The sequence below is a fragment of the Oncorhynchus kisutch genome, linkage group LG6 (assembly GCF_002021735.2).
Source record: "Oncorhynchus kisutch isolate 150728-3 linkage group LG6, Okis_V2, whole genome shotgun sequence".
Lineage (NCBI taxonomy): Eukaryota > Metazoa > Chordata > Actinopteri > Salmoniformes > Salmonidae > Oncorhynchus > Oncorhynchus kisutch.
Window position 1 is genome coordinate 27489683 of NC_034179.2, and position 25672 is coordinate 27515354.

The 25672-nt window shown below is 40.4% G+C and overlaps 1 protein-coding gene across 1 annotated transcript in view; it reads right to left on the reverse strand.

Annotated features, from left to right (window-relative positions):
- Positions 1–25672, reverse strand: part of LOC109892591 (androgen receptor) — a 57695-nt gene that overhangs the window by 25011 nt on the left and 7012 nt on the right. Inside the window, exons 2-3 of the mRNA XM_020485237.2 lie at positions 18873–19024; positions 15465–15581 (exon numbers count right to left, since the gene is read on the reverse strand). Coding sequence (XP_020340826.1) covers positions 15465–15581; positions 18873–19024 — 269 coding nt within the window. The remainder of the gene's footprint in view (positions 1–15464; positions 15582–18872; positions 19025–25672) is intronic.

The window sequence follows — 25672 nt, forward strand, 5'->3', positions numbered from 1 at the left end:
AATTCAGCATTCCAAATGAAAACCTCCAAGCAATGATACTTGACTGGTCTCTTCCATTTTTCCGTAGTAGCAAATTCAACAATGCATTATTCCGTAATCAGAGAAGAATCTTTCACATTTGAATCTCTCGTCTGAGCTTTGAAATTACAGTCCCAAACTTACCTGTGAGAAAGTACACAGTGCACAATAAAAATCCATGAGAGAAGCATCTGAGGGGAAGGAAGGCTCTTTCTAACTACATCCGGAATGGAGGTACCTTTTCCCTGACAATCACAGCATCACATCACATTTTCCCCCCATGGGCTTGTCAGCATCTGGTGGCTAAATTACCAGCATTTCTGCTCCTTTAATTCACGTGTCTCATGTCTACTTTGTGCTTCTCTGTGCAGTTGTCACCATTAACAGAATGAGAAAATGGAAGGGAGTGAAATTTTAACACAAGAACTAAAATTAGTCCAGAACATGTCCATCTTTGAGACCTCATACGACAAACAGCTCAGGAAAAGTGAATGAAATAGGTCTAAATTGCCTGGTGGCACAGCCAGGGGCTTGATTAGCAGTAGTATTCTCCTTTGTGATGCAGCGATTCAACAAAGCTGGCTAAGATGTGTAGTACGGGTTGCAACATTCACAAGAAATCAGGTACTTATTCTAAAGGAGACCATTTCTGAAAATTTCTGAACTCTAAAGTTCAGTTCTATTCCCTAAAATTGGAAATGTGCTGAGGGTCTTATGCTGTATATGGGGGATGCTACAGAACTGAGGCAAATTGCAGTCCCACCCCCAACAAAAACTTCTTCTTTTTTTAACTGTTAAGTCTCCAAACAGGGCATTTATTTACATCATGATATGTTCAAATTTAATCCAAGGAAATAACAAACATATTTTTAAATTAATATAGTCAAAAGTAATTGTTTATACACCTATTTGTATTGAAAGGTGGCTGTCCCAAACTCCTAAACTCCTTAACACTATTATTAATGATTTTATCTTCTTTTTTTTAAAACACTGCTATTTCAGTAGAATATATTGAATTGTTATATTATTACACTGAAATATACTGATCTAATTAATAGTTTTGTTTATTGTTAAACATCTTCTTTTTTAAAAATGCTGTCCCACCTTTTGATGTCACTACCAAAATACACACACTAAAAGAGTGTAGAATGAATGCGCCATAAGTCAACCAATATCACCAGGTGATGGCACATCACCCGACCCACCACAATACGCCTTTTACTAACATAAGCATCATCAGACCTCTGTAGTAGACTATTCAATTTCTCTCTTTCAAAGCACTGGAAACCAAGCAGAAGATGCTGTGCTCTAAAGATGGCATCGTAGACACACATACATTAGAAGATATTTGTCGATCTGATTAGAAACAGTATGCTCACAACCTTAAATGATGATCACATCCTCCTAAATGAAATCACTGGTGTATTTTGTTAGAATTGAGAAATACACTACTGTTCAAAATGTTGGGATCACTTAGAAATGTCCTTGTTTTTGAAAGAAAAGCTATTTTTTTGTACATTAAAATAACATCAAATTGATCAGAAATACAGTGTAGACATTGTTAATGTTGTAAATGACTATTGTAGGTGGAAACGGCTGATTTTGAATGGAATATCTACATAGGCATACAGTGTCACGTTCTGACCTTAGTTCCTTTGTTTTGTCTTAGTTTTAGTATGGTCAGGGCGTGAGTTGGTGTGGGCAGTCTATGTTCTTTTTTCTATGATTTGGGATTTCTGTGTTTGGCCTGGTATGGTTCTCAATCAGAGGCAGCTGTCAATCATTGTCCCTGATTGAGAACCATACTTAGGTAGCCTGTTTTCACCCTTGAGTTGTGGGTGATTATTTTTCCGTTTCAGTGTTTGCACCATTCGGGACTGTTTCGGTTTTCATTTTGATTCTCTTGTTCTTTTGTATTTTGTATTCATTTTCGATTAAATCACATTATGGATACATACCACGCTGCATTTTGGTCCTACGATCCTTCCTACTACTCCTCGTTAGAGGAGGAAGAAGACCATTACATACAGAGGCCCATTATCAGCAACCATCACTCCTGTGTTCCAATGGCACGTTGTGTTGACTAATCCAAGTTTATAATTTCAAATGGATCATAATTTATCATTAGAAAACCCTTTTGCAATTATGTTAGCACAGCTGAAAACTGTTGTTCTGCTTAAATAACCAATAAAACTTGCATTTGTAGGTTCGATTACAGGCTCAAAATGGACAGAAACAAAGTACTTCCTTCTGAAACTCATCAGTCTATTCTTGTTCTGAGAAATGAAGGCTATTCCATGCGAGAAATTGCCAAGAAACTGAAGATCTCGTACAACGCTGTGTACTACTACCTTCACAGAACAGCGCAACCTGGCTCTAACCAGAATAGAAAGAGGAGTGAGAGGTCCCAGTGCACAACTGAGCAAGAGGACAAGTACATTAGTGTCTAGATTGAGAAACAGCTGCAACTTGATGAGCGGGAAACGAACGATGCCAGTCAGCCTGCACAGCCGGCCCATTGAAAGCCTATAGACAAGATTAAATTAACAATAATCTGATGAGTAACAATATTAGGCCTATCAGTTGTCAAATTGGACATTAAGAAAAACACTATGTCCGACGCAAACCCAACACCTCTCATCACCCCGAGAACAACATCCCCAGTCCCTGCCGATGTTTTTCATCGGTAGGGACTGGGAAACTGGTCAGAATTGAAAGAATGATGTATGGCGCTAAATACAGGGAAATTCTTGAGGGAAACCTGTTTCAGTCTTCCAGAGATTTGAGACTGGGACGGAGGTTCACCTTCCAGCAGGAAAATGACCCTAAGCGTACTGCTAAAGCAACACTTGAGTGGTTTAAGGGGAAACATTTAAATGTCTTGAAATGGCCTAGTCAATGTCCAGACCTCAATCCTTTTGAGAATCTGTGGAATGACTTAAAGATTGCTGTACACCAGCGGAACCCATCCAACTTGAAGGAGCTGGAGCAGTTTTGCCTTGAAGAACGGGCAAAAATCCCAGTGGCTAGATGTGCCAAGCTTATAGAGACATACCCCAAGAGACTTGTAGCTGTAATTGCTGCAAACGGTGGCTCTACAAGGTATTGACTTTGGGGGGCTGAATAGTTATGCACGCTCAAGTTCTGTTTTTCTGTCTTATTTCTTGTTTGTTTCACAAGAAAAAAATATTTAGCATCTTCAAAGTGGTAGGCATGTTGTGTAAATCAAACTATACAACCCCCCCCCAAAGAAATATTTTAATTCTAGGTTTGTAAGGCAACAAAATAGGAAAAATGCCAAGAGGGGTGAATACTTTCGCAAGCCACTGTAGAAGTAGTTTAGCTCGTCTGGTAGGCTCGTGTCACTAGGCAGATTTCGTCTGTGCTTCACTTTGTAGTCTGTAATGGTTTGCAAGCTCTGTCACATCCGACGAGCGTCGGAGCCGGTCTATAGTACGATTCGATCTTAGTCTAAACACTTTGCCTGTTTGATGGTTCATCGGAGGGCATAGCAGGATTTATTATAAGTTTCCGGGTTAGAGTCCCGCTCCTTGAAAGTGGCAGCTCTACCCTTTAGCTCAGTGTGGGTGTTGCCTATAATCCATGGCTTTTGGTTGGGGTATGTACGTACGGTCACTGTGGGGACAAAGTCATCGATGCACTTATTGATGAAGCCAATGACTGATGTGGTGTACTCCTCAATGCCATAGGTAGAATCCCAGAACATATTCCAATCTGTGCTATCAAAACAGTCCTGTAGCTTAGCATCTGCTTCATCTGACCATTTTTTTATTGACCAAGTCACTGGTGCTTCCTGCTTACATTTTTGCTTGTAGAATTATGGTCAAATTTACCAAATGGATGGAGAGGGAGAGCTTTATACTCGTCTCCGAGTGTGGAGTAAAGGTGGTCTAGAGTATTTTTTCTCCCTCTGGTTGCAAATCTAACATGCTGATAGAAATCTGGTAAAACAGATTTAAGTTTCCCTGCATTAAAGTCCCTGGCAACTAGGAGCACCGCCTCTGGATGAACGTTTCCTGTTTGCTTATGGCGGAATAGAGCTCATTGAGTGTGGTCTTAGTGCCAGCATCGGTCTGTGGTGGTATGAAGACAGCTACGAAAAATACAGATGAAAAGTCTGTAGGTAGATAGTGTGGTCTACAGCTTATCATGAGATAATCTGCCTCTGGCGAGAAAAACCTAAACTTCCTTAGATATTGTGCACCAGCTGTTGTTTACATTTTTTCAAATCAAATCAAATTTATTTGTCACATACACATGGTTAGCAGATGTTAATACGAGTGTAGCGAAATGCTTGTGCTTCTAGTTCTGACAATGCAGTAATAACCAACAAGTAATCTAACCTAACAATTCCAAAACTACTACCTTATACACACAAGTGTAAAGGGATAACGAATATGTACATGAAGATATATGAATGAGTGATGGTACAGAACGGCATAGGCAAGATGCAGTAGATGGTATCGAGTACAGTATATACATATGAGATGAGTAATGTAGGGTATGTAAACAAAGTGGCATAGTTTAAAGTGGCTAGTGATACATGTATTACATAAAGATGCAGTGGATGATAGAGTACTTAAATAGAGAGTTATTAGAGTTATAGAGTTATTAAAAAAAATGTATTTCACCTTTATTTAACCAGGTAGGCTAGTTGAGAACAAGTTCTCATTTGCAACTGCGACCTGGCCAAGATAAAGCGTAGGAATTCGACACATACAACAACACAGAGTTACACATTGAATAAACAAAACATACAGTCAATAATACAGTAGAACAAAAGAAAACAAAAAGTCTATATACAGTGAGTGCAAATGAGGTAAGTTAAGGAAATAAATAGGCCATTGTGGCGAAGTAATTACAATATAGCAATTAAACACTGGAATGGTAGATTGGCAGAAGATGAATGTGCAGGTAGAGATACTGGGGTGCAAAGGAGCAAAATAAATAAATAAATACCAAAATGGGGATGAGGTAGGTAGATAGATGGGCTGTTTACAGATGGGCTATGTACAGGTGCAGTGATCTGTAAGCTGCTCTGACAGCTGGTGCTTAAAGCTAGTGAGGGAGATGTGAGTCTACAGCTTCAGAGATTTTTGCAATTCGTTCCAGTCATGGGCAGCAGAGAACTGGAAGGAAAGACGACCAATGGAGGAATTGGCTTTGGGGGTGACCAGTGAAATATATCTGCTGGAGCGCGTGCTACGAGTGGGTGCTGCTATGGTGACCAGTGAGCTCAGATAAGGCGGGGCTTTACCTAACAGAGACTTGTAGATAACCTGTAGCCAGTGGATTTGGTGATGTCTGCCAATAAGAACGTTGTGATTGACAGAGTCGAATGCCTTGGCCAGGTCGATGAATATAGCTGCACAGTAATGTCTCTTATCGATGGCGGTTATGATGTTGTTTAGAACCTTGAGCGTGGCTGAGGTGCACCCATGACCAGTTCTGAAACCAGATTGCATAGCGGAGAAGGTATGGTGGGATTTGAAAGGGACAGTAATCTGTTTGTTAACTTGGCTTTCGAAGACCTTAGAAAGACAGGGTAGGATAGATATAGGTCTGTAGCAGTTTGGGTCTAGAGTGTCGCCCCCAGTTTGGGTCTAGAGTGTCGCAGTTTGGGTCTAGAGTGCTGACAACAAAATCACACATAAATTATCATTGGAAATCAAATTTATCAACCCATGGTCTCCTCTCAGATCTGGACTAAAGCATCCGGCAAATCCTGGACAGTCTGTGGTGCAACGTGCCGTTGGTGGATGGAGCGAGACATGATGTCCCAGATGTGCTCAATTGGATTCAGGTCTGGGGAACGGACGGGCCAGTCCATAGCATCAATGCCTTCCTCTTGCAGGAACTGCTGACACTCCAGCCACATGAGGTCTAGCATTGTCTTGCATTAGGAGGAACCCAGGGCCAACCGCACCAGCATATGGTCTCACAAGGGGTCTGAGGATCTCATCTCGGTACCTAATGGCAGTCAGGCTACCTCTGGCGAGCACATGGAGGGCTGTGCGGCCCCCCAAAGAAATGCCACCCCACACCATGACTGACCCACCGCCAAACCGCCAAACCGGTCATGCTGGTTGTAGACTCCATCTCATGCTACCACTAGAGTGAAAGCACCGCCAGCATTCAAAAGTGACCAAAACATCAGCCAGGAAGCATAGGAACTGAGAAGTGGTCTGTGGTCCCCAACTGCAGAACCACTCCTTTATTGGGAGTGTCTTGCTAAATGCCTATAATTTCCATCAATTCCCATTATTAAAGTCGCTGGAGTTGAGTCAGTGTGTTGGCAGCAGCCACTCAATGTTAGTGGTGGCTGTTTAACAGTCTGATTGCCTTGAGATAGAAGCTGTTTTTCAGTCTTTCGGTCCCTGCTTTGATGCACCTGTACTGACCTCGCCTTCTGGATGATAGCGGGGTGAACAGACAGTGGCTCGGGTGGTTGTTGTCCTTGATGATCTTTATGGCCTTCCTGTGACATCGGGTGGTGTACATATATGCATAGCCCTTGTCTTACTAGACGCCGCTCTTCTATCCTGCCGATACAGCATATAACCAACCAGTTGTATGTTGATAATGTCGTCATTCAGCCACGACTCCATGAAGCATAAGCTATTACAGTTTTTAATGTCCCGTTGGTAGTTTAATCTTCCTCGTAGGTCATCGATTTTATATTTTCCAATGATAGAACATTAGCTAGTTGAACGGAAGGCAGGGGGGGGGTATTCGACAGCCTACGAATTCTCAGAAGGCAGCCCGACCTCCGTCCTCTTTTTCTCTGTCGTCTCTTCACGCAAATGACTGGGATTTGGGCTTGTTCGCAGGAAAGCAGTATGTCGTTCACGTCGGGCTCGTCGGACTTGTTAAAGGAAAAAAAAGCTTCTGCCAGTTCGTGGTGAGTAATCGCTGTTCTAATGAAGTTATTTTCGGTCATAAGAGACGGTAGCAGCAACATTATGTACAAAATAAGTAAAAAAATAAGTTACAAACTACGCAAAAAAACTAACATAAATACACAATCGGTTACGAGCACGTAAAACATCAGCCATCTTCTCCGGCGCCGTCTCTTGTCAAAAAGCTCTGCCAGAGTTCTGTCAAATAGATTAAACAAACATCTTCTCTCATCAATCTACACACAGTGTCCCATAATGACGAAGCAAAAACTGTTTTTAGATATGTTTGCAAAGCATGGTGGCCCCAGCATCATGCTGTGCCCACAAATGTTCTATAGGATTGAGGTCAGGGCTTTGTGATGGCCACTCCAATACCTTGACCTTGTTGTCCTTAAGCCATTTTGCCACAACTTTGGAAGTCTGCTTGGGGTAATTGTCCATTTGGAAGACCCATTTGCGACCAAGCATTAACTTCCTGACTGATGTCTTGAGATGTTTCTTCAATATATCCAGATAATTTTCCTACCTCATTATGCCATCTATTTTGTGAAGTGTACCAGTCCCTCCTGCAGCAAAGCACCCCAACGACATGATGCAGCCACCTCCGTGCTTCACGGTTGGGATGTGGTTCTTCGGCTTGCAAGCCTCCCCCTTTTCCTCCAAACATAACAATGGACATTATGACCAAACAGTTATATATTTTTTCATCAGACCAGAGGACATTTCTCCAAAAAGTACCATCTTTGTCCCCATGTGCAGTTGCAAACCGTAGTCTGGCTTTTTTATGGTGGTTTTGGAGCAGTGGCTTCTTCTTTGCTGAGCGGCTTTTCAGGTTATGTCAATATACTGTGGATATAGATACTTTTGTACCTGTTTCCTCCAGCATCTTCACAAGGTCCTTTGCTGTTGTTCTGGGATTGATTTGCACTTTTCGTACCAAAGTACGTTCATCTCTAGGAGACAGCTGCGTGGTCCCATGGTGTTTATACTTGCGTACTATTGTTAGGAACGTGGTAACTTCAGGCGTTTGGAAATTGCTCCCAAGGATGAACCAGACTTGTGGAGGTCTAAAAAAGAATTGCTGAGGTCTTGGCTGATTTCTTTTGATGTTCCCATGATGTCAAGCAAAGAGGCACTGAGTTTGAAGGTAGGCCTTGAAATACATCCACAGGTACACCTCCAATTGACTCAAATTATGTCAATTAGCCTATCAGATGCTTCTAAAGCCACATAATTTTCTGGAATTTTCCAAGCTGTTTAAAGGCACAGTCAGCTTGTAAAGCTTGCATAAGTCAGCTTGTATGTATGTAAACTTCTGATCCACTGGAATTGTGATACAGTGAATTATAAGTGAAATAATCTGTCTGTAAACAATTGTTGGAAAAACGTCTTGTGTCATGCACAAAGTAGATGTCCTAACCGACTTGACAAAATATGTCCTAACCGACTTGACAAAAACTATAGTTTGTTAACAAGAAATTTGTGGAGTGGTTGGTAAACGAGTTTTCATGACTCCAACCTAAGTGTATGTAAACTTCTGACTTCAACTGTATATACAGGGGGTACCGCTTTCCAAGTCATTGTGCGGGGGTACAGGTTAGTCGAGGTAATTTGTAAAAGTGAATAGTTCGGGTGGCAATTTAATTCGTTCAGTTTTTTCAGCAGTCTTATGGCTTGGGGGTAGAAGCTGTTAAGGAGCCTTTTGGTCCAAGACTTGGCGTTCCGGTACCGCTTCCATGCGGTAGCAGAGAGAACAGTCTTTGACTTGGGTGACTGGAGTCTTTGACAATTTTTGGGGTCTTCCTCTGACACCACCTAGTATATAGGCCCTGGATGTCAGGAAACTTGGCCCCAGTGATGTACTGGGCCGTAGGCATTACCCTCTGTAGCACCTTATGGTCGGATGCCGAGCAGTTGCCATACCAGGCGGTGATGCAAGCGGTTAGGATGCTCTCGATGGTGCAGCTGTAGAACTTTGAGGATCTGGGGACCCATGCCAAATCTTTTCAGTCCCCTGAGGGGGAACCGTTTTTGTCTTTCCCTCTTCACAGCTGTCTTGGTGTGTTTGGACCATGATAGTTCGTTGATGATGTGGACAACAAGGAACTTGAAACTCTCGACCCGCTCTACTTCAGTCCCGTCGATGTTAATGGGGGCCTGTTAGGCCCTCCTTTTCCTATAGTCCACAATCAGCTCCTTTGTCTTGCTCACATTGAGAGAGAGGTTGTTGTCCTGGCACCACACTGCCAGATCTCTGACCTTCTCCCCATAGGCTGTCCCATCGTTGTCGGTGATCGGGCCTACCACTGTTGTCAACAAACTTAGTGATGGTGTTGGTGTCATGGTTGGCCACGACTTCAACAGAGAGTACAAGAGAGAGTACAGGAGGACACTAAGCACACACCCCTGAGGTGCCCCAGTAATGAGGATCAGCGTGGCAGATGTGTTGTTGCCTACCCTTTCCACCTGGGGGCATCCCGTCAGGAAGTCCAGGATACAGTTGCAGAGGAGGTGCTTAGTCCCTGGGTCCTTAGCTTAGTGATGAGCTTTGTAGGCACTATGGTGTTGAACACTGAGCTGTAGTCAATGAACAGCATTCTCACATAGGTGTTCTTTTTTCCAGGTGGAAAAGGGCAGTGTGGAGTGCAATTGAGATTGTGTCATCTGTGGATCTGTTGGGGCGGTGTGAGAATTGGAGTGGGTCTAGGGTTTTAATTGAAGGCCTATCACAAAACTATTTTTGTAGGAGATTCTAGTAGGCTAATAAAAGCATGTTGATCTCAGCATAAACCAGCCTATTGTCTCTGAAGATCCTTCATTTATTGGTGATGGATAGTTTAACTGAACGTTTAGGATACTTTTAAAGAGGTCATATAGGCTACTTCTCTGCCAGAGCTCGTGAGATAACTAGTCCTACCGGTAAGTGTGGTATGAGCAATTCCCTCATGATATCAAGTTACCTCCCTACACATAGGCGGCTCATCCATAAGGCTAGGGAAAGCTTTCCCTAAAGTAAATTGAATTAAATTGACAAAAAAATATATAGCCTAATTAGCCTACTCCTGTCTATACAGAAATAAAACCTATCAAAATAGGCTACTAAAGCATGATTTGGCCTCAGAGGATCATTAGCTTCTTTAAAAGAAATTGCATTAAATTGCATTGCCTATAGTTGAAAGGAAGGGCAGCGGAACCAATTGTGCAGCTTACACGGCAAATAACAACTCGATTATTGTTGAGTTGCGACTGTCAGTGAAAAGTAGAGGCCCAGCCAGGCATAACGCAATATTTAAAAATACAATCACGGGATGACATAGTTTGGAAAGCAAATGGCTATTGCTGTAAAGAGAATACAATGAAAATACTCTGATCTGGCTTTTAGTTATCAAAATTCTCAATTTAATTGTGTGAACAACACTATAGCCTATCTTATTGGCACCAGTGAAGAGCATTGGCCATATCCCTGGTGAGTGCGCACTATGCATATTCACATTTTATCATTGGGTCAGTGCCACATTTCTGGACATCATATTCTATTTGTGTCTCCCCTTCTCGTAGGCCTATTATATGGACAACGTTGTTTTCATCGATCTGTTTGTCAGTGTCATTAGAGTAGGCTCCCTTGCAACTTGTCATATTAAACAAGATTCTGCTAATGTCTCCAGTCATATAAAGTGTAGTAGAATTGCATAACATTTATTTATAAAAAGGCCACATTTTTCCCGTTGTCACGGCTGATGAAGGATGAGGACCAAGGCACAGCGTGGTGAGCGTACATTATCTTTATTTTTTTAAATGACGCCGACAAAACCATAAACAATACAAAACAAACCGTGACGCTTAAGGCTATGTGCCATCAAACAAAGTTAATTTCCCACAAACACAGGTGGGAAAAATGGTACCTAAGTATGGTTCCCAATCAGAGACAACGATCAACGACAACTGTCCCTGATTGAGAACCATACCCGGGCAAAACAGAAAATCATAGAAACACAAAACATAGAATGCCCACCCCAACTCACACCCGGACCAAACCAAAATAGAGACATGAAAAGGATCTCTAAGTTCAGGGCGTGACACCCGTGCAAAGAATGAAGAAGCGTGTCTGATATAGGCTAGCATATAGCTTAGGCCTACTCTACGCTATAGGCCATGCATTGAACAATCTTTTTTGTGAACAGTGATTGAGTTATGTTATTAGCCTAAATGAGTATCCAATCTACTCATCACATTACGAATAGTAGGCTATCTTACATAAGTCTACAAATGTGATGATGCATGGAATGCATTATTAGAAAGGTGAATTTTTATGGTGAAAATTACCTTCCCCAAACATGAAACTCACATGCCGCCTATGTTCCTACATTGATTCTATTTGATGGAAAATCGTTGTTTTTTGCAGTTTTAATTTGCAGTTTAAAGTTAAATATATGTCAAAATTGCCCAAACCAAAACGGCCACAACCGAAACTATAATGAAACCATAGAGATATACAGAGATCTCCTCTTTGTATCTGTGCCATTATGGAGTCTGTGACAGCATGGGCAGCATCATTGAGGCCATCTCCATTCTAAAGTCACCATGCTCTACCAACTGAGCTACAGAGGATCACCATGTGGGTAGTCGACAAATGCACGCTTCAAGAAAAAGTGTAGAGTATTGAGATGCTTTGTCAGCAGGGGGGCTCCAACCCTTCAAGAGCCCAAACATTGACATCTATTTGGCCAAAATGTGGATGTCTATAATGTGTTATACTGTACTGTAATTCACTGTACTCTACTGTATTGTATTGTGCTGTACTATATTGTACTGTACCCTACTCTACTGTACTGTACCATACTCTACTGCACTCTAATGTACTGTGCTCTCCTGCACTCTACTCAAGTTTACTCTACTTGAGTATCTTACAATTGAAGAAAGGGCCCACGGACTCTTGATCTAGTGGTCTTGGTCTTGGCAATGTCTATACTAAAACAAGTTACATCCATCTAGAGTCCTAGATGTATTTATTTATGTGATTGACACTTCATACCGAAACACCTCTTATTTTGCCAAAATAAACATAGGTAAAGGAATAATTAAACGTCTAACAATATAATTTAGATGCATAACTAATTCAATCGATAAACAAGTTTCAGATTCATACAATCAACATTAACTATTTTACAGAGAACAATAGAGATTATATTTCTCTAGGTTTTGAAAATCAGGTTAAAAAAAATGTAAATTTTGTATGAAAATTCAATTTCGAAAAGTATCTGTAATAAAAGGTTAATCACAGTGATCCCTACTGGTTCTCCCTTTATTGCAACTTTTTTACTATGTTCCAGTATGGAACAAATTTAGTGGAGTGGTAAGGAATTCAGGTAAATATTTAAAATATGCAGAAAGGTAGTCATCTCCCAGTGTCTGGTGGAAAGTAGACTGAACCAAGTTTTCCTCTGCTTTTTTGCCTGTGCTTCAATCCGTTTATTTTTTTATCATGAAAAACTCCCCAGTCCTTAATGATTACAAGCATACTCATAAGATGATGCAACCACCACTATGCTTGAAAATATGGAGAGTGGTACTCAGTAAGGTGTTGTGTTGGATTTGCCCCAAACATAACACTTTGTATTCAGGACAAAACGTTAATTGCTTTGCCACATTTTTTTTGCAGTATTACTTTAGTGCCTTGTTGCAAACAGGATGCATGCTTTGCAATATTTATATTCTGTACAGGCTTCCTTCTTTTCACTCTGTAAATTTGGTTAGTATTGTGGAGTACTATAACTACAATGTTGTTGATCCATCCTCAGTTTTCTCCTATCACAGCCATTAAACTCTGTAACTATATAGTCACCATTGGCCTAATGATGAAGTCCCTGAGCAGTTTGCATCCTCTTTGGCAACTGAGTTAAGAAGGATGCCTGCACCTTTGTAGTGACTGGGTGTATTGATACACCATCCATAGTGATGACAACGGTCCCGTTCACGGGATGGGGTGTCACTATAGGTTAACAAGTCACATAATAAGTGGCACGGACTCACTTTGTGTGCAATAGTAAATTTTAACATGATTTTTTTAATGAGTACCTCATCTCTGTACCCCACAAATACAATTATCTGTAAGGTCCCTCAGTCGAGCAGTACATTTCAAACACAGATTCATCCACAAACTCATCTGACACTAATTAGCATAACGCAACGGACATAAATCTTTCTAGAAAATCTTCCTATTCATGATAATCACAAGTGAAATATATTGGAACACAGCTTAGCCTTTTGTTAATCACCCTGTCATCTCAGATTTTCAAAATATGCTTTACAGCCAACGCTAGACAAGCATTTGTGTAAGTTTATCATAGCCTAGCATAGCATTATGCCTTGCTAGCAGCAGGCAACCTTGTCACGGAAATCAGAAAAGCAATCAAATTAAATAGTTTACCTTTGATGAACTTCGGATGTTTTCACTCACGAGACTCCCAGGTAGACAGCCAAAGTTAATTTTTGTTCTTCACGTTTGGCTGAGAAATCGCCCGGAAATTGTGGTCACCACAACGCCGAAAAATATTCCAAATTAGCTCTTAATATTGACAGAAACATGGCAAACGTTGTTTAGAATCCATCCTCAAGGTGTTTTTCTAATATCTATTCGATAATATATCCGTCGGGACAATTCGTTTTTCACTAGGACCGATTGGAGTAATGGCTACCTCTGTATTTTACCCGAGAATCTCTCTCGGAGCCACCATGTGACCACTTATGCAATGTGGCCGCCTACGGCTATTCTTCAACAGAAATGCGTAAAACTACGTCACAATGCTGTAGACACCTTGTGGAATACGTAGAAAGCGTAAACTCGTTGATGGTACATTCACAGCTGAATAGGGAGTCATTGGAACGCAGCGCTTTCAAAACCTGTAGCACTTCCGGATTGGATTTGTCTCAGGCTTTCGCCTGCAACATCAGTTCTGTTATACTCACAGACAATACCTTTACAGTTTTGGAAACGTTAGAGTGTTTTCTATCCAAAGCTGTCAATTATACACATATTCTAGCATCTTTTCCTGACAACATATCCCATTTAAAACGGGAACGTTTTTTTTCTTCCAAAAATGAAAATACTGCCCCCTAACACCAAGAGGGTTTAAGCAAATTTTTACTCCTGAACTTATTTAGGCTTGCCATAACAAAGGAATACTCGGATACTTATTGGCTCAAGGCATTTCAGCTTTTCTTTTTTTAATGAATTTGTTAAAAATAATAATAATAAGTTATTCCACTTTGACATTATGGGTTATTGTGTGTAAGCCAGAGGCAAACATCTCAATTTAATCAATTTTAAATTCAGGCTATAACATAACAAAATGTGGAAAAAGTCAGGGGTGTGAATACATTCTGAAGGCACTGTATGTTGGAAGACGTGCTGAAAGTTAAGGGAAAAATAGGATACAAATGTGCTTTTTTTCAACCCCCAATTTGCACCACTTCTGTAGAATGGCCCATATTCACTCACTGGCCAGTTTATTAGGTAGGGCCATCTAGTACCGGGTCAGACACCCTTTGCCTCCAGAACCGCTTGAAAAATTGGAGACATTTTACAAGGTGTGTTGTTCCATGCTGATGCGATGGCATCACGCAGTTGCTGTAGATTGGACAGTGGTACATTCATGCTGCGAACAGCCCGTTCCATCTCATCCCAAAGATACTCTATTGGGCATGGCCGCTGGGTGGGGGTGCTGTGGGGAATAATAAAGGCCAAGTGCACTATTTCTATTGTATTTTTTCAGTTCCCTCAGCACCCCTACTTCCCGCAGCTATGCTATTGGGTTGAGGTCTGTGGACTGTGCAGGCCACACAAGTAAACTGAACTCGCTGTAATGTTCAAGTCAATGTTTTTCCACTCCTCAATTGTCTAGCATTGGAGCCGCTTCTTCTTGATTTTAGCTGATAGGAGAGGAACCCGGTGTGGTTGTCTGCTGCAATAGCCCATCCATGACAAGGATCGACGAGTTGTGTGTTCCGAGATGCTGTTCTGCACACCAGTGTTGTACTGCGCCATTATTTGTCTGTCTGTAGCCCGCCTGTTATCTTGCACGATTCTTGCTATTCTCCTTTGACCTCAACAAGCTGTTTTCATTGACTGAATGTTTTTGTTTGTCGCACCGTTCTCGGTAAACCCTAGACACTATCGGGCGTTAAAAGCCTAGGAGGGCGGCTGTTTCTAAGATACTGGATCCGGCGCCCCCGGCACCGACGATGATACCACGCAACACGCCCATTCTAACGTTCAATTGAACAGTAACTGAATGCTTCAATGCCTGTCTGCCTGCTTTATATAGCAACCCACAGCCATGTGACTCACTGTCTGTAGGAGCGATATGTTTTCGTGAACCTAATAAACTGGCTGGTGAATGTATGTAACTGTACATTCACAAACTTTTGTCCATGATTATCAATCAGTGGGTGGATGTATGGATGGATGGCTAAGTACTTTGATTATTTCTCATTGACTTAAGAAATTGACATAATAGTTGTATTTACTTCCGAGGGTCATCCCAGCTTCAAAACACCTCCTCAGTCGACATGATGGGCAGTTCTTCCTTCTCAGCTTATCGATAGTGCAGTCATTTCTGCTGGCACACAGGTATTTCTGTTTCCCTAACAAAGATGCAAACAAAGATAAGATTTAGAATATGAAATTCTACTTTGAATGATTAAGAAAGGTACGTCATGGTTGTAAGTTGTAACATGGTTGTTAGTTACATCATGAATGATTACAGCAGGAACAGTTATACATTTTGCTCTCTTGCTTATCTCATGTCCAGTGTGATGATCATAAAAAGAAGGAGCTTAAACTATAAAATCTCCTCAGTGTACACACTTTTGTTGGAGAGTACATTGACATGCTCTATAAGTAGCACATTGAAATAATCAAATCTATAATTTTACATGGCATGGTTTGATGGCAATTATGCGGCTTCCACTCACAGTTCAATTAAGAAAAGAAAATACTGAACAAAACAAATGAATACCTAGGAGCTGGAAGGCAGCATTTTAGCTGGTGTTTTCTGTTATTTTTATGGCAGAGCATGGTCAATTAAAGAGAAACTATATTGCATCCAAAAATATTTAGCATCCAAAACTGCCATTTTACTGAAATAGTAATGGATTAGATATAATTGTCAGTCAAAGCCTGATTAACTTGCCTTGGTAGCTCAGAATGTTTGTGTTTAAATCTGATTTCCCAGAGGAGTAGGCTAGGATTAATGTAACTTTAGGCAATTTTGTAAAAAAATGACATATATTTCTGTTGACATATTCCAAATCAACCATACTATGGACCATGGGAATTTTCCTTTGAAATACATTTAACAATTTTCCTTATGACATAATTTACACGTATACTGAACAGAAATATAAACGCAACATGTAAAAGTGTTCGTCTCAAGTTTCATGAGCTGAAAGAAAAGATCCCAGAAATGTTCCACACGCACAAAAAGCTTATTCCTCTCAAATTTGATGCACAAATTTGTTTACATTCCTGTTAGTGAGCATTTCTCCCTTGCCAAGTAAATCTATCCACCTGACAGATGTGGCATATCAATAAGCTGATTAAACAGCATGATCATTGTGAGGTGGACCTTGTCCTGGGGACAATAAAAGAGAAATCTAAAATGTGCAGTTTTGTCACTCAACACAATGCCACAGATGTCTCAAGTTTTGGGGGAGCATACAATTGGCATACTGACTGCAGGAATGTCCACCAGAGCTGTTAGAGAATTGAATGTTCATTTCTCTACCATAAGCCGCCTCCAACGTTGTTTTAGAGAATTTGGCAGTACGTCCAACCGCAGACCACATGTAACTACACCAGCCCAGGACTGCAACATCCAGCTTCTTCACCTGCCGGATCGTCTAAGACCAGCCACCTGGACAGCTGATGAAACTGAGGAGTATTTCTGGATATAATAAAGCCCTTGTGGGGAAAAAACGGATTCTAATTGGCTGGGCCTGGCACCCAAGTGGGTGGGCCTATGACCACCCAGGGCCACTCATGGCTGCACCCCTGCCCAGTAATGTGAAATCCATAGATTAGCGCCAAATTATTTATTTCAATTGATTGATTTCCTTATATGAACTGTAACTCAGTAAAATCGCTGAAATTGTTTCATATTGCATTTACAGTATTCAGACACCTGGACATTTTCCACATGTTGTTAAGTTATAGCCTTATTCTAAAATTGATATATTTTTTTCCCCTCATCAATCTACACACAATACCCCATAATGAAGAAGCAAAAACAGGTTTTTAGACATTATTTGTATTAAAAAAAGGAATTAACTGAAATATTACATTTACCTAAGTATTCAGACCCTTTACTCAGTACTTAATTGAAACACCTTTGGCCTCGAGTTTCTTGGATATGAAGCTGCAAGCTTGGCACACCTGTATTTGGAAAGTTTCTCCAATTCTTCTCTGCAGATCCTCTCAAGCTCTGTCAGGTTGGATGGGGAGCGTCGATGCACAGCTATTTTCAGGTCTCTCCGATCAGGTTCAAGTCTGGGCTCTGGCTAGGCCACTCAAGGACATTCAGAGACTTGTCCCGAAGCCACTCCTGCATTGTATTGGCTCTGTGCTTAAGGTCGTTGTCCTGTTGGAAGGTGAACCTTCACCCCAGTCTGAGGTCCTGAGCGCTCTGGAGCAGGTTTTCATCAAGGATTTCTCTGTACTTTGCTCTGTTCATCTTTCCCTCGATCCTGACTAGTCTCAAAGTCCCTGCCGCTGATAAACATCCCCACAGCATGATGCTGCCACCACCATGCTTCACTGTAGGGATGGTGCCAGGTTTCCTCCAGATGTGATGCTTGGCATTCAGGCCAACGCGTTCAATCTTGGTTTCATCAGACCAGAGAATTTTGTTTCTCATGGTCTGAGTGTCCTTTAGGTGCCTTTTGGCAAACTCCAAGCGGGCTGTCATGTGCCTTTTACTGAGGAGTGGCTTAAGTCTGGCCACCCTACCATAAAGACCTTATTGATGGAGTGCTGCAGAGATGGTTGTCCTTCTGAAAGTTTATCCCATCTCCACAGAGGAACTCTGGAGCTCTTTCAGAGTGACCATCGGGTTCTTGGTCACCTACCTGACCAAGGCCTTTCTCCCCTGACTTCTCAGTTTGGCCAGGCGGCCAGCTCTTGGAAGGGTCTTGGTGGTTCCAAACTTCTTCCTTTTAAGAATGACAGAGGCCACTGTGTTCTTGGGGACCTTCAATGTCACAGAAATGTTTTGATACCCTTCTTCAGATCTGTGCCTTGACAAATATCCTGTCTCTGAGCTCTACGGACAATTATTTCGACCTCATGGATTTGTTTTTGCTGTGACATGCACTGTCAAATGTGGGACCGTATATAGACAGGTGTGTGCCTTTCCAAATCATGTCCAATCAATTACATTTACCACAGGTGGACTCCAATCAAGTTGTAGAAAAATCTCAAGGATGATCAATGGAAACAGGATGTACCTGAGCTCAATTTCGAGTCTCATATCAAAGAGTCTAAATACTTATGTAATTAAGTTTTATATATATATATACTGTATATATATATATATATATACTGTATATATATATACTGTATATATATATATATATAAATATTCTAAACCTGTTTTTGCTTTGTCATTATGGGGTATTGTGTGTAGATTGATGATTTCAAAAAAAAAATTAAATCAACTTTAGAATAAAACTGTAACGTAACAAAATGTGAAAAAAGTAAAGGGATCTGAATACTTTCTGAATGCACTGTACGTTTTTGTTCAGTGTAATACATAAAGACATTATTTCCAAAAAGCATGAGAGGTGGCTCTGACATATGGATCCCATTTCCACCATTAATGCTCTGCTCTGTCTTCTGTGTGGAGAGGTGCAACGGCATATTACTTCATTAAGTCTTACCTTCTGCGGCTCTCTTGAAGAACACTTTGCAGCTGCCACAGGTGAGTGCTCCATAGTGGCAGCCGGATGCCTCTTCTGCACAGATCAGACAGGTCCTCTGGGGCGGGAAGAAGAACTCCATGGGGTACATGTGGTCGCTGCCACCCTCAAACCTTTAGGAATATAGTAAAGGCTTTTAGAAAACAACAAAAACATATGCACAAACAGTACAGAATTAGTCAACAGCATCATTCAATAAGTATCTGAGTTCCTATTATCTTCTGCCTCTCTCTATTGCCACTACATACACTCTGATAAGGTGTTTCCTGACATTTTAACATAAGTAATATAATATATGCTTTTTAGCAAACACTTTTATCCTAAGTGACTTACAGTCAGTCAGTCATGTGTGCATACATTTTACATGTGGGTGGGCACGGGAATCAAACCCACAACCTTGGCAGTGCAAGAGCAATGTTCTACCAACTGAGCCATACAGGACCATGAGGTGACCATGAACCTAATGCTTGAGGCCTGTATTTTTTTTCTATTTTCTAAAGGGGTTAAACCATTGAGAAAGGACTAGTGGACTTCAAATTCATCAAAACTATCATAGTATAACTGCCGAGCTTCATTGTCCACATGATAATTGACAAACACAGAGCAATTGCTCGGATGAAATTAACATTATGCAAGGCATGTCACATAAGCAAGTTGATCTTCTGCTAAAAATAAACATGGTTAGCTATAAGCCACTGACTTAGAAGGGGAAAAATGACCAACACCTCACACAGAAGCTGACTGACAATCTGGACCATAGTCCATGATCAAAATGAAACGTGATTGCCTCTGGCTGGCATTCTATAGGACTCCTCACATTGAGGCCTCAGGTGCAATACTACTACCATCAAGTGCATCAGCTATTCATGTGGTTCTATAGAAATAGTGAAAAGGGTAAATCCATTTGAATTGAATCACCCCTTTTGACTTGAACGAAACCTTCCATACATATTTGCCCATTGTAGAGGTGTTGTAAAGAACAAGAAGGCCCGCACACTCTTTAAGCTCCCAATTCTCTGCTTTATTGACTACGTTTACATCCGAAACCGATCTTCTTCGTTTTTTTTTGTTTGACCTGGCGAAGATTAGTTTCAAATGGAAACATAAGCAATAAAGTGGTGAATTGGGAGCTTAAAGAGTGTGCAGACCTCTTTGTTATTTACTAGTATTCTTTATTAGCACCTATGTGACCACAAACCTTGCCATTGTAGAAGTGCCCAGAAAGTGACTTTTTGGACCTGAATGCCAAAACATTCAAGAGATAAAGGTGCTCCAAGTTGACCCATTTTGCATACCCCACCATACCATGAAACATCCATGTCTTCATCACTGGAAAAGATAAACGGTTGAGACTAATATAATTTAAAAGCTTACAAACAGGGTTGTCAAACAATAAGATCATTTCTAGAGAATTGTATTTATTTATTTTTAAAATGACATTTTAACAATTCAATTATCTACAAAAGCATAACATTCATATTCACATGCTGTAGCTTAGAACCTACTTTACATTATCTAAGGTTTTTGTGTTGTGCCTGCCATCGGTTTTGACATAACATGCTCTTGAATACAAAGTGGGTGCTATGTTTTGGCTGATAAATGTACTAAAATGGGAATATAAATATAATGTGAACTTTCAAATGATACCACAAAGATGGTTGGAGGTCCACACGTCAGAGAATATTGACTTGAATGGATATATCTGTTGTTTTAAATGTTATTGTCAATCCTCCATAGGACACCTATTTAAATCATACTAATATATATAATAGAATAGACTTGACCATTTAAGTTGACATACAACGGGTGGATCTGTGGTATAGTAATTAATTAGTTGTTAAAATGTCAATTCAATTTAAATGTTAATAGTGTACCAGCTACATTGCAATGGTCTGAAGAGATAGGTCCATTCTATGATGTCACATCCTGACCGTAGTTCCTTTTTTATGTCTCTGTTTTAGTGTGGTCAGGGCATGAGTTGGGGTGGGCATTCTATGTTTTTGTTCTATGTTTTGTATTTCTATGTTTGGCCTGGTATGGTTCCCAATCAGAGGCAGCTGTCGATCGTTGTCTCTGATTGAGAACCATACTTAGGTAGCCTGTTTTGCCACAATGTTTTGTGGGTAGTTGTTTTCTGTGTCGGTGTTTACCATACAGAACTGTTTCGTGTCGTTCAAGCTCTTTGTTGTTTTTGGTCATTTAGTGTTCTGTTTATTTTATTAAACATCATGAACACTTACCACGCTGCACCTTGGTCCTCACCTTCTTCCACCAACGACAGCCGTTACATATGAATTATATTTCTATGATTGAAATGACACCCAATCTGTATTCAAGAGTATGTCTTGTCTTAACCGATGGTGGGCACAACACAAAACCTCAGCTGATGTGAAATAGTGTAAGCTGCAACATATGCAAATATGGAGAAAAAAGAAATCTGAGTTTATGTGTTTTCAATCATTTATGTTAAAGTTTGTAAATTACAATTTGTATTCCTTTATATACATATATTTTTTAAATAATACAATTGATTGACAACACTGTGTGATCTTTTAAATTATATCAAACTTATTTTCCAGGGATGAAGACATGGATGTCTCATGGTATGGTAAAGTATCAAAATGGCTCAACTTTGAGTATCTTTATCTCCTAAATGTTTGGGCATTCAGGTCCAAACATTCCCTTTCTGACCACTTCTTACATTAAAGTTGTGTTTAAATCAAAAGGGATGCTGATTTAAATCAAATGCATTGAAACCAAAATTGTATTTTATGAACAGATTCAGATTTATTTAATCATTTGGACTTTTCTCCCTCTGATTCACAGTTTCTAAGTGAGATCAGAATTCGTCTGATCTCCCATTAGAGCTGGACAGAGGGTGTGATGAGAGAGTGTGGGAAAGGTGAGAACAGCAGTGCCGGGGCCAGGGGGGCAAGAGGGGTGCTCTACTGCAGCTGTGAGCACAGGAAGAGATTGGAAATTGTGTACAGACATAACTATAATTCAATGACACATAATGTAAGATGTCAAGGCTCTATATAAAAAATGCAAGGACAAAGCTTATAACCAATCACCAAAACAGTCATCTATACAGTATCTGCAGTATGCTAAATGCCCACTCGGTCAGAATCTAGAGCAAGAGAGGTCAGCTGTAAGGGAATAAAGCACAAGGCTCAGTTTTGTCATAGTTACCTCTGAACAGCTATCAGTGGCTTAATATTTAATTTGACATGCCTATATACAGTTGAAGTCGGAAGTTTACATACACTTAGGTTGGAGTCATTAAAACGCACTTTTCAACCACTCCACAAATTTCTTGTTAACAAACTATAGTTTTGGCAAGACGGTTAGGACATCTACTTTGTAAATGGCACAAGTAATCTTTCCAACAATTGTTTACAGAAAGATTATTTCACTTATATTCCACTGTATCACAATTCCAGTGGGTCAGAAGTTTACATACACTAAGTTGACTGTGCCTTTAAACAGCTTGGAAAATTCCAGAAAATGATGGCTTTAGAAGCTTCTGATAGGCTAATTGACATCATTTGAGTTAATTGGAGGTGTACCTGTGGATGTATTTCAAGGCCTACCTTCAAACTCAGTGCCTCTTTGCTTGACATCATGGGAAAATCAAAAGAAATCAGCAAAGACCTCAGAAAAAAAATTGTAGACATTATCCACTTTTGCAATAAACATTTCAGGGAAATAGTTAGAATTCTTGGAATTCCAAAATGAGATGTGCATTTAGGATAGGTGGCAATACTGCAGGACATTAATAAGTTGATGGCATATCCTGTGGATGTCAACATCGCGTATTAATGTGAATGTATAGGGCAGGCATGGCAAGGCAGGGGTAAACAGAAATGATCAGAAAAGCTGAATCATTTTATTTCAGACGGGTTGTGACCATTTTGACTATTCATAACACTCTATTAGGCAAAACATCTCCACTTCTAAATTATATTGTTAAAATCATCAAGGATTAAAAAAGTATGTCATTTTATATTGGAAAGAATCTTACTTAGCCTCACTGTCAAAGACTTGTAACCACAGAATTCTACTGAATCAAAGCGGATGTCCTTTGTCAGGGAGAGCCGGGACAAAAGTAACACGTGGCGAAAGTAACACGCCCATTTTCTCAGATAACACAGAAGCTAAAATGATGTAGTCAAGTCAGCACGTTCCTAATGTGGAGGATGAGCTCACTGCAAAGAAACAGCCTAGTCCCACCATGTTTCGCAGAGTTATCAACAAAAAGTGGTTATGAGCAATGTATGTAAAAAACGGACCAGGAAGTGTTTTTGTTTGTAGAGTTGTGTTGAGTTATTTAAAGGTCCAAAAATATGTCATTTTCTTAACCCATCTAGTGACTAAATGACAGCATAGGCTTCAAGTCTTGGGTGTTAGCCTGGGAGAAGCTACAGGGGAGACGGTTGGGAAGACACTAACACACTGTAAACTAATGACTTTTAATAAAATCAAATAAACGTTCAAGCACAGGCCATTGTCTCCTCTAGTTCATATTGCTTTTATAATGTTAGCAAAACATTAACTGACTGACTGAATGTTTGAAAATTGTATATGACATCAATTAGAATTATTCCTTAATCAATTGACTTGATGGCTCAGCTTCTCACATAAGCTTTTATCGACAGGTTAGTGGTTAAAATATATATCTTTATGAATCTGGGGGTCAATTAGCTTATATCAAGCCATGTAAATGTGACAAGCATGATACGTTTGCAGTTTGTAAAGAGAATTAAGACGTTTATTCTATCACACGAGGAGTGTGCATGACAAGGACAGCTGGAGTGCACCTGATTGGTAAATCTAAGCATGAACAGTCATTGAAAATGGTAAAAAACATATCCTACTACATTCCCATTAAAGTGAGATGAGAAAATGATGGTTAATGTAGCTATTATGTGATCCATTTTAGTCTGATTAATATTGTAAGGCAAAATATTGTGGTTGTGCAGCATTGCTATGTTGATGGTTCATTTTCATACATTTCTAACCCATAGCATTAATTATTCAAATCGGCACAAACATGAAATGATGGCTGATAGTACATTTGTTGAAAGTAAAGACCATAACAAACCAGAAACATGAAGATAAGACTTTTGTGCACTTCTCGCCAAATGTTACTTCTGTCCCAAGGCTATTTTACTCCCACCGGCAGGTACAAAATTGACATCGCGGTAGTTCTGTTCTCTGTCTATTTCATTTAAACTCATTTACCCTAGAAAAGTAATTACAGTTTCTAATGGTATATGATATATATGTTATTTGTAATAAAATACGGTGTCTCTAGCTCTATTGGGCTCCCAAGTGGCGCAGCGGTCTAAGGCTGTATCACCTCCGGCCGTGATTTGGAGTCCCATTGGGCAGCGCACAATTGGCCCAGGGTCGTCCGGGTTTGGCCAGGGTAGGCCGTCATTGTAAATAAATAATTTGTTCTTAACTGACTTTCCTAGTTAAATAAAAGTTAAATAACTAATTTACCCTACCCACCCCATCTAACCAGTTTGAAATGAAATTCATATTCAATAAATAAATGTCGCCTAGGTGAATGACTACTCCACATGAGCAAAATAAGCTATTCTGAATTTGATATAACAGGAGGCTGATATCAAGAATGCTGCCTATAAGCCAATTGGAGCTAATAGCCATATGGTTTGTAAGTTCAAAAACTGACGCAAATAGCACTTAGACATTTTAGACCTTGGAATCCACATAATATTTTACACTGCAGGTGGTGTGTGACTTTGACATGCGCATTGTCATTAGCACAGCACTTTCATGCTTGAGGTGCAATTTGGAGAGTAATTTATAATCTCAGGTAAATTCATTGTCTCATTTAGTGAGTGGATCAGATGGTTAGGTCAACAAAATCAGCAGTGGAGTGCTGACCATTAGTGCATCCAGCCCTTTGTCCTCAAAAAGTCCCCCCCCCCCCCTCCACACACACACACCTCAAATGACGAAACAAATTCAAAACAACCTTTCCCAGTCAAAAGCCCAGTGCATTGCAGGCTGCCACCTGCTTGTGTTGTGAGTGTATAAAAACAATGCCATAATGAGCCATGGGGCCAAGGAAGCAACATCAAATAGGACCAGAGGGATCTGAGGCATGAAGCCCACTCTTAGTCCAGTGGGGAGTGAGAGTGATCCGAGAGAGGGAGTGGTGGAAGCCACCTCTGGTAAAGATGATTCAACTTTACAGCCAGACAATTCTGATGAAATACCACAGGCATTATTAATCCTACACTGATTGGGAGTGATGGTGGAATAAACACACATACAGTGCCTTGCGAAAGTATTCGGCCCCCTTGAACTTTGCGAACTTTTGCCACATTTCAGGCTTCAAACATAAAGATATAAAACTGTATTTTTTTGTGAAGAATCAACAACAAGTGGGACACAATCATGAAGTGGAACGACATTTATTGGATATTTCAAACTTTTTTAACAAATCAAAAACTGAAAAATTGGGCGTGCAAAACTATTCAGCCCCTTTACTTTCAGTGCAGCAAACTCTCTCCAGAAGTTCAGTGAGGATCTCTGAATGATCCAATGTTGACCTAAATGACTAATGATGATAAATACAATCCACCTGTGTGTAATCAAGTCTCCGTATAAATGCACCTGCACTGTGATAGTCTCAGAGGTCCGTTAAAAGCGCAGAGAGCATCATGAAGAACAAGGAACACACCAGGCAGGTCCGAGATACTGTTGTGAAGAAGTTTAAAGCCGGA